The sequence below is a fragment of the Castanea sativa genome, chromosome 10 (genome assembly GCF_040712315.1).
Source record: "Castanea sativa cultivar Marrone di Chiusa Pesio chromosome 10, ASM4071231v1".
Taxonomy (NCBI): Eukaryota; Viridiplantae; Streptophyta; class Magnoliopsida; order Fagales; family Fagaceae; genus Castanea; species Castanea sativa.
The window spans coordinates 15,585,495-15,601,952 of record NC_134022.1 but is presented as its reverse complement, the minus strand read 5'-3'; the positions used below and the strand labels follow the sequence as shown (position 1 = coordinate 15,601,952).

The window sequence follows — 16,458 nt, the reverse complement described above, 5'->3', positions numbered from 1 at the left end:
ATGTGAATTACCTGGCCTAACTAGCATTGGCTTCCTCCGTTATATATTCGAGAAGCAGCTAGATTCCGAAGCATTGAAACTCACACTAGCTAGCTCACACATACAACACTCACTAGCTAGCTCACTGAAACAAACAACATTAATGGACAGCCATTCTCGTCCTCTAGAGATTTTCTTCCTCCCCTTCCTCGCACCAGGTCACATGATCCCACTCTCTGAAATAGCCCAGCTTTTCTCATCACGTGTCCACCACGTGACCCTATAAATCTTCTAGAACTCTCTCACTCTAAATAGAACTCACTGTTTCATTGAAAATGAATTGTGTGAATACAAGCAACTGAGCAAGATAAATAATATTTATCCTATATATACATGATCTGATTAAGCAAAGCAAAATAACAAACTCCCCTATTTTGGTGGGAAAAGCAGTTACAAGATACAGCTAATCACACACATGCTAAAAGTATCATACATCCTAACTAACTTCCTAATCCACGTGGCATTAGCTCCTCTGAACTATGGATGAACAGCTCATGATGTGACATAGCTTCTATAACTTCCAACAATTCTTTGCTAGCCCAAATGTGCTCTGCTATCACTGGATCATTATTCTTTAACTTCCTACTTCTGTTATGTTGTTCTTCAAGCTTGTCAAGATGCCCTGTACCTGCAGTGGTAACCCTGCTATGATGCCTTGTACTTGTAGTGTCAATTGTAACTCTACTATGGCACCTTGCCCCTGTAGTATCACTTGTACCATTAACTTTAACACTCCCCTCAAGAGCAAAGCTCTTGCTGCTTGATTCTATGAAACATACTCAGGGTATACAATGTTAGAAGCAAAGATATTAATCATGCCTAACTTCTTGACCAGTCTCAAAAAGTTGTTTATACAAAGTGCCTTAGTAAAAACATCTGCTAGTTGATTCCTTGTGGAAACATAAAAGGCCTTAATAGTACCATCAAGAGCTCTATTCCTCACTATGTGACAATTTGCCTCTATATGCTTAGACCTTTCATGAAATACTGGATTAGCAGCTATGTGTAGGGCTACCTGGTTATCACGGGGTTTCTCATGGCTAATATGTAAATCTTTCAACAAAAACAATAACCAAGTCAGCTCACAGGTAGTAATAGCCATAGATCCGTACTCAGCTTCTGCTGAGGATCTTGAAACCATAGTTTGCTTCTTTGACCTCCAAGTTATCAATGCATCCCCTAGAAACACACAATAACCGGTAAGAGATTTCCTAATATCAAGGCAGCCTGCCCAGTTAGCATCACAGTAGGCTTTTAGTTGCAAAACAAACTCAACAGGAAAGAACATTCTCTGCCCTAGTGTGCCCTTGACATATTGCAAAATTCTAATAGCTGCTTTCATGTGTGGAACTCTAGGATGTGCCAAATATTGGCTTAATTAACCTATGCACTGCATAGGTTATGTTAGGTCACAAGTTTACTCAAAGTTAGATACATTAGCTTCCCTATTAGTCTTCTAAATTGGCTAGAATCTGGAAGCAACTCTCCACTATCCTTAGACAACTTCAATTGTTGTTCCATGGGTGACTGAATAGGTTTGCATCCAAGCATTCCTGTTTCTTTAAGAATCTCAAGAGCAAACTTTCTTTGATTCGAACTAATACCCTTCTTGCTCCTTGCAATTTCAAGTCCTAAAAAGTACTTAAGTGAGCTAAGATCTTTAATTCCAAACTTCTGATCCAAAACTGACTTTAAGGCAGCAACACATGTTGAATCATTGCTTGTGATGATCATATCATCTACATATACCAATAATGCAGTGAACAAGTGACCTTTACTGTACACAAATAAAGAATGATCAGCTTGAGATTGAACAAAACTAAGTTGTTGGATTGTAGCTAACAATTTTGTATACCACTGCCTAGAGGCTTGCCTTAAGCCATAAAGAGACTTAATTAACCTGCAAACCATAGGAGTGGATAATGAAACAAATGATGAAGATGATGAAACCCCCCCTGTACTATGAAAACCAAGAGGCAAACATTGATGTCCAATTGATGTAAAGGCCAACCTTTAGCTAAAGCCAAAGCAAGTAAGACTCTAACTGAAACAGTCTTAGCCACAGGAGAAAAAGTCTCAAGGAAATCAAGACCTTCTCTCTGTGTGTACCCTTTGGCTACTAGCCTAGCCTTATACCTCTCAATAGTCTCATCAGAGTTCAACTTGACCCTATAAACCCACTTGCATCCAATTGGTGTCTTACTAGGAGGCAAAGGAGTAAGCTCCCAAGTGTGATTCTTCTCAAGAGTTTGAATCTCCTTGTCCATTGCCTCTCTCCTAAGTGGATCCTTGACAGCTTGGTAGAAAAACTAAGGTTCTTGATGACAAGAACTAACTATCAATAGGTAAGATTGATAATCAGGTTCCAAATGAGAATAAGTGAGGCCATCTGCTATGTCATAACGTGCACCAAAAAGTGGTTTGGGAATAAAAGTGAGAGCAACAGCATAAGGGTAGTCCTACAAGTAAGCAGGTGGTTTGGAAAGTCTGGTAGATTTCTTAAGAGGTGCTGGTGTGGGAGCTGGTGCTGGTATAGCAGATGTAGTAGTTGACATAGAAGGTGGAGAAGGTGAAACTGAAACACTAGTAGCGAGTAAAAATGGAATCAATATCAGGAATAACAGTGTCTAAAGGGACTGATTCAGATGAAGAAGGAACAAGAACAGGAACAATAGAAGAATGATTAGGAGTATCAGGTATACCAATTGGAGTAACAAAAGCATCATTACCAACTCTGGAAGAAGTATGAGCATCAACCTCAGAAATTGAAGTAAAGGGATCTGAATCTGCAGTATTAGTAGCAGCAAAAGGAAAAATCTCTTCATGAAAAATAACATCTCTTGAGATGAAAACACTATTAGTGGAAAAATCAAGAACTTTGTAACCCTTCACCCCAAAATGATATCCTAGAAAAACACATTTTTCAGCTCTGTGAACAAATTTAGATCTATTATGAGCAAGTGTTGAAGCATAACATAAGCATCCAAACACCCTTAAGTGAGCATAAGTAGGCACATGACCAAAAAGTATTTCAAAAGGAGTTTTGTGAGAAAGAGGTGAAGTAGGAATCCTGTTGATCAAATACACTGCAGTTAAAACACAATGACCCCAAAGATATAATGGCACATGTGACTGTGAGAGACCTCGAAAGTGCCCCTCAAGAAAGAGAGATTTTTTGAGTGCTTTTTAGGGCACCTCTCTTTTTGGGTAAGTGGTGTGGAGTCGCCACTTATTTTTTATATACAAAAAATAAGAAAAACTAAATAAAAAAATACGTGACTAAATTGCTTCGTTTCATTGTTTGAATAAAAAAAAAGTACATGTTTGAAAAATTGAGAATTACATGGCTTTGGGTCCTAGTTACAAACTACCAAATAATTACATGGCTTTTTATCCTAGTTACAATCTACCCAAAACAAAAATAAAGATAAAGCCTAGATCTACCTATCCAAAGACACTAAATTCGGAGGCTAGGTTACAAAATGGGAAGGTGTTAAGCACCCATTCCGCCTAAACATAATCTGATATTCTAGACTCTTGTAACCAATGTATCGCTTTTATGCATTCTATGAATGACATGTTGTGCATATGAACAAAATTAAATCACACAAACTTATTTATGAATGCATCCTCTTCTTTGAAAAAAAAATTCAACGTTTTTGCAACCAAATGGGTTGGAATTGTGACTTAAATATCTACAACTTTCCAGTTTTGAGTTTTTGGAAATTCACAATTTTTGACGACCAAAATTAACTCACAAGGGGCTGATGTAAATCTGGCCGAAAATTATTATTTTTCTTTGGACACTTTTTACGTTAGGGTTTTGAAGGGAGGCGGTGGAGAACGAATTTGGGAGAGAAAACCTTGTATTTTTCTTTCTCTAATGGTGGCTTAAACTCTTTACTAGGGTTAGGGGTTATGTTTCTTCTATATGGTATGAATATTCAATGTGATTCTCTCTAAACTTTTAGACAATAACATATTTGATTGTTCAATTAGATTTTTTTTGATGTATTAGTTGTTCCATGATTTCAATAAGTTCAATCATGTTTTTCTTATTGTTTAGATGAAATTCTAATAGTTTCAAATAGAAATCACATTTTAAAGTGAATGGTTTTTTCTGAAAATTATTTTAACCGCATTATTAATCAAGGTTATCATGCGTTCTTGAATTGTCTCAGTTCAACCAAATCATAAGTTTTTAAATGTATAAGAACAATCAATTATGAAATATATATTTTCTTAGATCACAAAAAATCTCATATCGATATAGGGAAATACCTCGATGCCCTAGTATTTACATTATTGATTTAAATCAGTTTTTATTATTATTCTTGTTAATAATCACCAAGCAAAAGTATTTTTCTTCTTCACCCAAATTTTTGTTTAATTATATTGTCTTTGAATTAACCCTACTTCTTGTGGTTAAACCTCGGTACTCTGAGAATTATATTGATACGATCTCCTGCACTTGAGAGTGGGCAAGCAGCCACCAAGTGCCCGTGAGGCTGTGATGAATTTGGTATCATATGATCTCTTTGGCACTTTGGTGGAGTGGATATTTTTTAGTTATCCTCTAGCATATTACAAATTTTATTGCATAACATTTTAAAACTAATCTTATCACATAACATTTATAAACTTGTGTATTATCAATCACATAGAAAAAAAAATATTCATTTACTTGATTGAAGTTCATCAATCACGCGAAAAATTATTAGGTACTTCCGGAGTATCATAAATGCATACTCCCTCCTCTCACATGAATAGTGGGTTCCACCATGAATTTAATTAGTGGGGCCCAATATTCATGTGAGAGGAGGAAGTGCGCATTTATGGTACTCCAGGAGTACACAGTAATTTTCTCAATCACGCAAAGAGACTTGTAGCTTAATTAACGCATCTTTGTGCAAGGTTAGCAACATAAAATGTATATATTTCTAACTATTAAAAAAATAATAATAAATAACTTCACCAGTCAACCGCTTACCATAAAAAACATTTGGTTTCTTGAGTGATCCAATGATAAAAGACCAATCATCGTGAAGTAAAAAAAAGAAAAAAAAAAGTAAGGAGAGAGAGAGAGAGGGAGAGAGAGATGGGTCTGGTTTAATGCATTATGGATTCTAGATTGTTGCATTAGCCCCAATAGCAAGGCTAGTTTAGTTGGGGCTTTGTATGTATCGTAATTTTGTTCCTTTTTGGGCCCCGCTGGGCTCCTAACATTTTTGAGCAGCTTCAGACCCGCTCCTTCCCTTTGAGGCCCATGGACTAATCTCATTGGGTCACAATTTACATGGGAAAAAATTACTTTGGACTAGTTTAAAACTTTAAATAAAACAACATCGTATGATTAATTGATTATTTTAACATATATATTGATGGTGTATTAACATTATTTCACTCCAAGTCATTCGATGTCGTTTTGCTTAAGCATTTTTTATTAACATTATCATCATATCATGTCTAATGGGTTGATGATATGAATTGAAAAGTATAGAGTTTGATTAAAAACTCTTTAAAATGTTAGATTTAATTTGAAATCATCTTTAAATTATGAGGTTTTAAATAATATTTCAATAAAGAAAAATTCTTTGAGAAGAAATATAATTTGGTAATTGGTAGCATACGATATGAGTAAAAGTGAAGGCAATCGTATATGGTGAGTTTTACTAAATTCATATTTTTTTAATCAGTTGGGTAATCTTGAAGGCCTCTTTAACTTTCTTTTGTTTTCTTAACACGAGCTGTGTCTAATAATCTTCTTATGTGTTTGACAATCGGCCTCAAGTCATCCTTTATAGATCATATAGGTTTCTTACTTTTTCAATTCGGACCAATCCTGATATGTTTCTTCTTCATCACATGGTATTGTGAAATGAAATTTTAAATATATAAGGTGGTTTTCTTTTTCTTTATTTATTTTTTTTTTTTTTTTTAAGTTTTATTGATTCGACTTCTCTACTTTGACTTAGATATACTTCGATATTTTTCTTTATATTTTGATATATTTCACTACAAAATATTTAGAAATTTTTATATTACATTTTAAATAGATATATTTTTATTTTAGTTTTTTTTTTATTTTACAATTTGATAATTGGAAGATGGGATATTTAAATCCTAGACATCTTCGTTAGAATACTAAGAGTATTAATTGAGCTACAAAATGACGTCTTCGTTAGAATACCAAGAGTATCAATTGAGCTCCTTCTCAAAAAAAAAAAAAGAGTATCAGTTGAGCTACAATAATTTAGCAAAAATCTTTTAATAGAACATGTGTTACATACCACCTCAACTTTAATATCTGTGTTAGGTCTTCTGCATTTATGTTTTTTTTTATTGCTTTTTAAAATAGATGTTAAAAGAGTGATATTAATGTTTAGTTCTTAAGCATAGGTACATAAAAGCTTGTTTTAGCTAAAAATATCAAGACTAAAATGCAAATTGTACCTTTTAAGTTTGACAAAATTTCATTTAAGTTCTCTAATACTACTTTCATTTAATTGAGTCCTCTAAATTTTAAATTTATTCAATTCAGTCCTTATGGCCATTATAAATATTTTTCTCACATGAGAAAAAATCTATAAAATTAATAAAATATTTTATAGATTTTTTATGTGAGAATTTTAAGGGAATTGAATGAAAAGACTTTTTTTTTTTTTTTTGAGAGCCCAGGCCAAAGCAGACAGGGGAATGAAAAGACTTGAGTTAAATAAATTTAAAATTTAAAGGATTCAATTGAATGGAAAGTAAAATTAGAACATTGAAATGAATTTTAGTCAAATTTAAGATGTGCACTTTACATTTTAGTCAAATATCAACTAATTTTAACATGCAATTTACGCACAATTTTGAAAGACTTTTCTTTTAGGCTCAATTGTACTTTTGTATAGCTTATTTTTCAAATAAAATATCACATTCAATTACAATATCATGAAATATTTTTTCTTGAATTTTTTGGAGCTTTGATATAATTCCTTAGGTGATTTATCCTAAAATTTTTAATTGAATTCAGCCATATAATTACATTAAATTTAATTCTATTTGTAATAGATATTAACAAAATTTATATTGTATTAGTCAATCAATACTGCAATGCTTTTAAATTTAATTAGAAAATCTAAAGCACTCCACCAAATTCACCTAAACTTCAGCCCCTTTGTCAATACTCTCGATGCAAAGGAAGTGGTCTCAATCAAATGGCTCCTTTCAATATTAAAATATAGAATTTGGTTTCCATTGTCCCTCCCTTTCTCCTTGTTGATTTGTTTGAGCCAGTCATTTATTAAATAAAGCCCCACTAATTAAGTTAGTTGTGGTTGTGTAATTATTGGTTCACAATGTCAAATCAGCTGAGGAAAAACAAACATATTAAAACTTGCAAACAGGGCTCTTGCTGAAAACCCACCAGACATTCCTCATCGATTATTTTCCACACTTTTTGTCAGTTTGGTTAATTGCTTATTGCTGACTGTATCATCAATAATATTATTTTCTGATTACTTATCAACTACAGTGAGCAATAAGTTTAGCAAAAAAAAAAAAAAACTACAGTGAGCAATAAAGTCTTTTTACACACACACACACATATATATATATATATATATATATATTTTAGTGAGCAATTTTTTTTTTTGAGGTAAATATTTTAGTGAGCAATTGGATAGTAATAGAGTCGACTTTTTTGACTTTGCTACCATAAGCTAATTTTCGTGTGCAAGTTTTATTCTTTAGTTTTTTTTTTTTTCCTTTTTCTCCGCCGCAAAGTGATGCCAATTCCACCTCTTGAGATTAGGATTTGGTATGCATAGAAATAATTTAACAGATAAAAATGATCTTTTTAATTTGTTCTCGTGTCTAATATCTTACTCGTCAAATGTTGGACTATGTCTTAATGGGTTCAGCTTTTTTATAAAATGTCAAATAAAAAAACAAAAAAAAATTGTTATGTAATTCCACCTTTCACAGCCCTTCTATGACTATGAATAAGAATTTATGATCATTATGTAGGAGGTAAGATAATTAAGAGAATGGAATTGAATTTCTTCAATTATGTAAGCTGTTAACAGTTGATTATGACAACAATAAGAATAAGTTTTTTAGTTAAGATAGACCACATTTGATTTTCAAAACTTTTATATATATATATATATATATAATCAATAATAGGGAGTGAAGAATTTGAATTCTAGATGTTTTCATTGAAAACAATAGAAGGTATTAACTAATTGAACTATAAGGTCTAATTTTCAAAACTCAAATAAAAAGAAAAAATATATATATTCCATTCATATTATGTTGGATTATATTTATAAATATTATAGATTTGATTAATCATTCGAGTGAAATGATAAAATCATTTTTATACATTTAAAATTCAATCAATTCTAATAAAAACATCGACTTCCTTTTGCGGATTTCGAATTTTTGTAAATAGCTTTTTAATGCATGGCTTAAATTGTTTTGACCACAAACTTAAAAGGCCTATAGTGCTGGATCCTTTTGTCAAAAACTTCTGCATACATGAATGTACAATGTCTATACGTTCCTACACAGATGTGACTTGAATTCATTAATTTGTAATATGTAACAAATGAAAATGACTCTATCTCACCTTCCTATATTAACTTTTTAACATATATTCAAATGAGCATGGGGGACAGATTTTTCCAGTAGACTTTACGCTCTAAAAACTCCCTCCTCAAACTTTTGTTGTTAAAATATATTTAGATATATTTTTATTTCTATATACTTTACTTTTAGGTAAAGAAAGTACTATTTAGAGTTTAATATAAAGTGGGTAACTGTGTTTGTTATATCCTTGGGACCGCAGACATAATTCCTAGTCTACTACACTAAAAAACTCTGTAAACAACATGTATCTTTTCAAAAGATAAACTTGTTTCACGCCTCAACTCATCCACCTAAAAGCTCATAAAATTGATAGTGATTTTATTTATTATGTTATGAGATGATTTAGAAGCACTAACATGGTAACATCTCTGAACGTGTTCTCTAATTTTATAGTAAATTTTAATTTATGTGAAATGTTATTATTTAAATGATAATTGAAAGATTATGAAATTCAATTCATTTATTTGTTTACGATCTTAGTAATTATAATATGAGCAAGACTTAGGTACAGTACTTAGGTGCTGTTCCTTAGGTTCCTCTCTTAAAATTCTGCCATATGGCTTTTTTCTCATTAATGGAAGTGTATTTTTTAAGTTAAGTAGCCACATGGCAGAATCTTAAGAGGGGAACCTAACAAACAGCACCTAAGGTACTGTATGTAAGTTTTGTCCTTATAATATAAGGAGCATTGAGCAGGATCTCAATTTCTGTGCGAGTGCCTTGTGTGCAAGGAATTCTCTAGTTACTCAGCCAACAAAGAAAACAGGAATTGTCTAGTTTTTAAGCTCAGATATTGACTCCCATGAAATGTCAAGAAATAGAGGTCCTTCCTAAATGGGTTCCAAGTTGCAATCCATTTTATACAAAGAAATGAAATTTCCATCTTATGGGTTCCACAGAAATAATGTCAGCAAGCACAGCGCGCACACACACCTGTCAGACACATTTATAGAAAATATATATATATATATATATATATATATATATATATATATTTCAATTTGGTAGCCTTTTCTGGACGCCAAAAGTGGATTTCCCATAGTGATCAATCGAGTAGACTCAGGGAAAGTTTTGTAAAAAAGGCATGGTTGCATGTGATGTGCCTTTCTTTTGTACTTCTTAGCTTTTTAGTCTCTTCTACAGAAGTTGTTTGTGATTTTCCTGAAATTATATGGAAACTATGAGGAACTTTGTTATGGCTTGGTTGGAAACTATGAATCTGGTTCTGACTTGGTAAAGAAAAATACACATCATCTTTTCCGCTCTCTTTTAAAAATTAAAAGCACCCACAGCGATCAAGACTTGAGTTGAGACAGAGACTCTCTTATTTCAATTCTAAATCCATTCTCATCTACCAAGAGGCACAGTTGAGACTTGAGACTCTTTCTTATTTCAATGAGTAATGCCATGTACCCAAAAACATAATTATTGACGTTGAAAGTTGTAATAAGGAAAACATAATTTTGATATTTTATTATTGAATAATTATTTAGTATATCTAAAGTAATGCTTGTTCCTATAGATTAAATCTATGATGAAAGATCAATAATCTATAAAAGAAACGCTATGTCAAAGGTGTTTTAGGACATTTGCTAATGAATTATTTTTTTAAAATAATAATATAGTTTTTAAGAGAATTGTAAAAACTCGTGAGAAGAAATTGATTATTTTTTTCATAAAATATTTCTAAAAATATTTCATAAATAAATGTTTTTAATATCTATAAACTTTTCTTCTAAACTAAATGTGAAATATTACATGGTATATCATATAATATCCTAAAATATTAATGGATTTGATTGCAGGAGTTTTGATGATCATAAATTCATAATTGCATTTTAAGGAAGAATTCAAGACCTGTAGTCGGTAAGAGAAGGGCTTGTGTCCAATGAAAGTTTCCACTTGACACGTTAAGATTCGGACACGTTTCCAAGAGTGAATACGTGTCTACAATCCAACGTGTCCTGTGAAAACTTCCACTGAACACAAGCTGCACCCAGTCGGCAATAAATTTTTCTAAATTAATTTTTGGAGAATCAGTCAGACCAAAATTAGAAAAATAAGATGCATGAGCAAATGTGACAGATAAAAATGGACAAAAAGACTCCAATTAGTGCCGTGTACTGACTGACACATGCATGTGTGGAAAAAAATCAGAAAAACGCAAATATTTTTTAGAACAGCAGCAAACATGATTCACGGCCAATTTGGCTGCCTGCTGCAAGGAGTGGTGGATTGGCCACGTTCCCATGTCCTTTGGGCATTTGATTGATTTTGATAGCAATTCCTATTCGGTGGATGCTAGCAATGCACACCCCGCAACGAGTATCAAGTATAGAGAAATCTTCTTCTTCTTCTTCTTCTTCTTCTTCTTTTTTTTACCTATAGTGTGAGATTTTTTCAATAAAAATAAAAGGGTAATAGATTTTATTCATTCAAAATCATGTTATACAATAATAAAAAGAACAGAGGAGCACTCATCTAATCAAATGGTCTTCTCATTCTTTTTTGCAACTCTAGCAAGAGTTAGAGCAATACAATTACAGTATATTTTAAAAAATAACAAATTATATAAATAAATTATACACAAATCAGCTAAATATATTCCAAGATTCATGCCACTTCCAAAGAACACATCCTATCCAAAAGATAAATTTATTTTAGCAATTCCAGATCATCCAACAGGCCACACACAGAACTTCAAACACAGATTGAAGTATTTCTAAATAGCTGCATCACTAACTTCTTTAAATTGAACATGCACGGGTAACTTAAAAAGTTCCAAAAAGAAGCTTGAAGCCAAGCAGCTTATGCAAAAGAAACATTCAAATAACAATTAATTACATGAAAATCAGCTGCTTTAGAGCATTAGCATCTGGGATGCCAAAAAAATTATATTTTACAACCTAAAAACCTACTTTATTTATTTTACCATCTCATTTTACAGCTCACCAAATATCTCAGTTTTTATTTTTACATACAACTCTATAAAATAATATAAACTACAAAACAAATAATATACAAATTTATTGATTTCTCTCTCATCTCATCTCTGTCTCTCCTCAACAACCAAACTCACACAAGCCACCAAGCCAACCACCCAGAAACACCAAACCAACCAAACAACAACAACACCACTACCACCTCTAAAACACCATTAAAAACCAAACCAAACCCCCAAACCCACCATTGTAACACTAAACTGAAATCCTAAATCCAAACCCAACCAAATCTCAACCCACAAAACAAATCACAGCTAAATACCCATCACTTGCAACCACCAACAGCAACCCACAACCACCGAAATTTATACCCACCACCGAAACAACACCACACACCACCAAAACTTTGAAACCAACCCAAGAACCACAACCTACTCAAACCCACAACCCATTCAAACCCAAGCCTTAAACATCGATTCAACCCACGGCGACAAACTCTAGCGATCAAAAGCCACAACCCACGGCAAGCAAGCAAAAGCCACGACCCACGACAAGTGAACTCCGACGAGAGAAAGCCACAACCCACGGCAAGCAAGCAAAAATTAATCATAAATTTTAATGTTTTCATGGTTATTATTTTATTTTATTAACTTTCTTATTTAATTATTAAATATATGCTTGAAAATAATTAAATTTCCCTCACATATATAGATATATTAGTCAATTTTGCTAGTTTTATAAATTTAATATCTATATTTAGCCTTTAATTATGACGTCATCACGGTTCAACCTCGATTCAACCTCAAAAACCTTGACCCTCTCCCTTTTACGGTTCAATGAACGGTCCGAGTCTGAAAACCTTGCTCATACCCAGATGAAGCATACTTTTTGAAGTTTTGATTGTAAAGTAGAAACTCAAGGGTGTTTCACACACCCCCCCCCCCCCCCCCAAATGCTAGTGCTCTTAGAACATAAAACACATAAAAAAGAGTTTGAAAATTTCCTAGATTAGAGGTTGAAGTCGTGTTATCTTTGGAAGCATCATCAACGGATATCAAGTCTAGTCTCACAGAGAAAGTGAGATCTAATTAGTTAAATTAGTTTGTGTCTTAATATTACAAAGAAGATATTAATTTAAGATATTAATGATTTAAATTCTATCATATCTATAGTTAGAAAAGTGTTCAAACGCAAATAACTCTTTGAGGTTTGAGTGAGTTGCATACAGAACCCCTTACTATCGATTTTATAGTATTGACTATTAATCCATAAAGTTTAAGAGTTAACCAAATTGACTATTCTCCCTTTATGAATAACAGAAGGTATTATTTTAATTAAAAAAAATGTTTTTTTAACTAAAATTTAATAAATATATATATATATATATATATCATAACAATACAATACAAAAATTTAAAGGAAAAAAAAACACAAAACCTGTTTGGTTAATAAGAAAATAATGAAAATTAAAAGAATGTAATTTGAATCCTATTACAGTTGGATCTTTTTATTTTTAATATATTTACACAATTAAATCTTGCTAGAAGCATTACAAAATTTTTTCAATAAGGTAAAAAAAATTACAAGAACAAGAATAAATAGAACGTAGTACAGATTATACGGAAAAATTACTTGAACAAAAAAATAATTACAACAGAGTATAGAACAAGACACACAAAAAAACTTACAGATCAAACCCACCTAACATACCGCCTTACACACACACACACACAAAAAAAAAAAGACAATACCCATAAATTTTCATCTGTCTTTTTTGAGTTTTTCCCATTCATTTTACTCCATCTTCATAGCCACCAAACAAAGGGCTGAGCAAAAACACTTAAATATTTGAAGTGGAGTTGCATTTAATGGAGGGAAAAGTAGGAATAAAATCTTCTCTCATTCTAATCCTTTAATTCTTAACCATGATATTATAAAATAAAATAAAAATTCTTAGCCATGACATTCGATTAAAATTTGAAGAAATTGAAGGGTTTAAATGAAATGAGATCTTTTCTTTACAAAGTATAATTTATTCTTTATTATATTTTCAACGTGGGACTTGTAATACTTTTTTTCAATATTTCTTTCTTATTTATAGAGGAGAAATCATATCACCTTTCAATTTGGGACTTGCAATATTTTTAAAATAGTTCACAATGCAGTTTTTTTTTTTTTTTTTTTAACTACTTATTAACATAAAATTTTGAGTCTTGTATAATGGGAGTGTGAGGCCTTTTTATAAAGGGGTAATAAGTTTTTTTTGTTAATTTAGTAGTACCAATGTGAATGATCTTAGGCTTAAGGCTTGAGTGGACACTTGATGCTAACCTATTATTGCATATTTTATAGGTCACTTTTGAGTTTGGCAAGCAAAATGATTTTATGGCAACTATAAAACTAATGCTATGTTTGGATGTTGGGGGAAGGAGGGGGAGTAGAGTAGAGGGAGGGAGAGTAATTTAATTACCTCGTTTGGATGTTTTTTAAGAAAAGAGGGAGAGGGGTTTGGAGGGGTTTAAATTACTTCTAACCCCTCATTTTTAATTCCCCCAAATTTGAGAGATTTAGAGGGAGAGTGGAGCATAAAAATGCTTGATCAAATGAATTATCAAATTTACCATTATCATATTAACAAAATTACAAACAAAAAGACTAATTATTCCCCTCCCCTTACTTAATTTTAAAAACACACAAATAAGGTGGAGGATAGTCATACTCCTCTACTCTCCTTTCCACTACTCTCCTTCCCTCTACTCCCCTCTCTCTCAAAACTTCCAAACATAACATAATTTCATGTAGATTATGATATCCACTCGCACAGTATCACAAGATAAATGTTACCACCCAGTGGCATTATTACAAGGAAGTAAATTCGGTTGTAAAATCTGCCTTGTGACACACGGCCTCCTACACTTTTTTTTTAATTTGAATTACTAAATTAAATAATAAATACACAATATATTCATTACATTTTTTTTCGTTCATTTTTTTATGCCAATTTTTACAACCTTGAATCCTTTGGAGAAAAAAATTGAAAAGGAAAATGCTAGAATTTCAAATTTTTTTACAAACTGATAGTATGATGAATGATTATCGATAAGTGAAAAATAATGTCAATAATGGATCCAAATAAGAGCGAGTAAAAGTTTAATATAATAATTTGTAAAATAATTTGTTATTATAACATTACTCAATTGAAGATAATGAAGTTTTTGTCCAATGCACATGTGCACGAGAACAAGTAAAAGTTTAATATAATAATTTGTAAAATAATTTGTCGTCGTAGCATACTCAATTAAAAATGTCAAACACCCTCAAAAAAAAAAAAAATGTTGAAACTTTTGTCCAATGCATATGTGTGCGAGAACGAGTAAAAATTTAATATAATAATTTATAAAATAATTTTTCTTTATAGCATTACTCAATTAAAAATGTTGAAGCTTTTGTCCAATGCATAGTATACACGACCGAGTAAAAGTTTAATACAATAATTTGTAAAGCATTACTCAGTAGGAAATGTTGAAGCTTTTGTCCAAATGCATATTTGCACGGGACACAATATGATGCTGTTGGACACGAGTCCACACAGTATCGCGTCCAGCTGACAAATTCACGGGACAGAAGCGATTGAAAAATGCTATGGATCCATGACTTTAAAGCCTTCACTTTTGCTAATTACAGTGTACCAAAATAATCACCGACAACAGAAATATTGACAACCAAAATATTCTTTAAAAAGATTCTTGGCTTGTATTCCACAACCCTAGTGCTAGTATATAGCTCCAATAAATATTAAAACAGTAGACGATTTCAAATAAGGAAATGGAATCGGTGTAGGTGTAGAGTCTGTAGACTGAGTTAATTATTCATGTTGTCCTTAACCCAAGTACTCACAACTCACAAAGTCACTAGTTGACTTACACTCCTGAAAATTCCATAGATTTGTAGGCGTAGAAGTAGAAGTACCAGCTGTTTAAATTCCCCATCTCCATTCTATTCCACGAGGAAACTGCCCTGTGATTTACCCCTGAACCCCCCAAGAACTCTCTTTTCTATTTCCCAAATAAAAATTCCCTCTCTTTCTCTTTTATATATACATCACTGATCACTGATCACTAGCTAGCTAGCTCCATTACAAGTATCACTATAAGTTGATAGTATCAATCTTAGTAGTATCTGTATCTCTGTGTATCACAATTCAGAACCATGTTGAAGCAAAATCAGCAACCGTTCATCCTAGAAATCACTGTACTATCAGCGGAGGGACTCAGCACCAACTGTTCATCCAAACTCTTTTCAAGGCGAATCAGACCCTTCATCACCTTCACCACGGTGCCACCTAGTCCGTACAACCACCACAGCAGCAAGGGTGATAAGAAGTGCCACGTGTACAGAACAAGGGTGGATGATGAAGGAGGTACAAATCCCAGGTGGGGTGACAAGTTTGATGTCCCTTTAGACCACTCTTTCTTTGCCAACCGATATTCAACCATTCATCTCCAACTCTACACCAAGAGGCTCATTGTGGGCCAGGCCCAATTGGGTTCGTGCCAGATTCCGGTTTACGATTTCGGGTCCTCTCCGGTTGGGACTGTTCGCTACCTCAGTTACCGGCTACGGGCTAGAGACGGTTCTAGGAGCCCCGCAATTGTTAACCTCGCTGTCAAGTTACAAAGTTTTGTCCCGGTTTCCGGCCTTAATTCAGACACGTGTCACACGGTAGTTGGTATACCAGTCACGGTGCTCCCACGTGCTGCAGCTGAGCGCAGTCGTTTATAGATGCTGGTTTAGCTGTAAACACTAGACTAAAATCAAGAGTATTTGTAACTCAATGACA

General features: G+C 32.8%; 1 protein-coding gene across 1 annotated transcript; it reads left to right on the top strand.

The window, feature by feature from the left end:
- The first annotated feature begins 15,827 nt into the window (after positions 1 to 15,827).
- Positions 15,828 to 16,400, top strand: LOC142612101 (BON1-associated protein 1-like). Its single transcript, XM_075784226.1, has one exon. The coding sequence runs from the start codon at positions 15,828 to 15,830 to the stop codon at positions 16,398 to 16,400; it is 573 nt and encodes a 190-aa protein (XP_075640341.1).
- The last annotated feature ends 58 nt before the right edge of the window (positions 16,401 to 16,458 follow it).

Bases quoted from the DNA above. Each gene is read 5' to 3' on its own strand.
- LOC142612101 (XM_075784226.1), top strand. From the start codon at position 15,828: ATGTTGAAGCAAAATCAGCAACCGTTCATCCTAGAAATCACTGTACTA.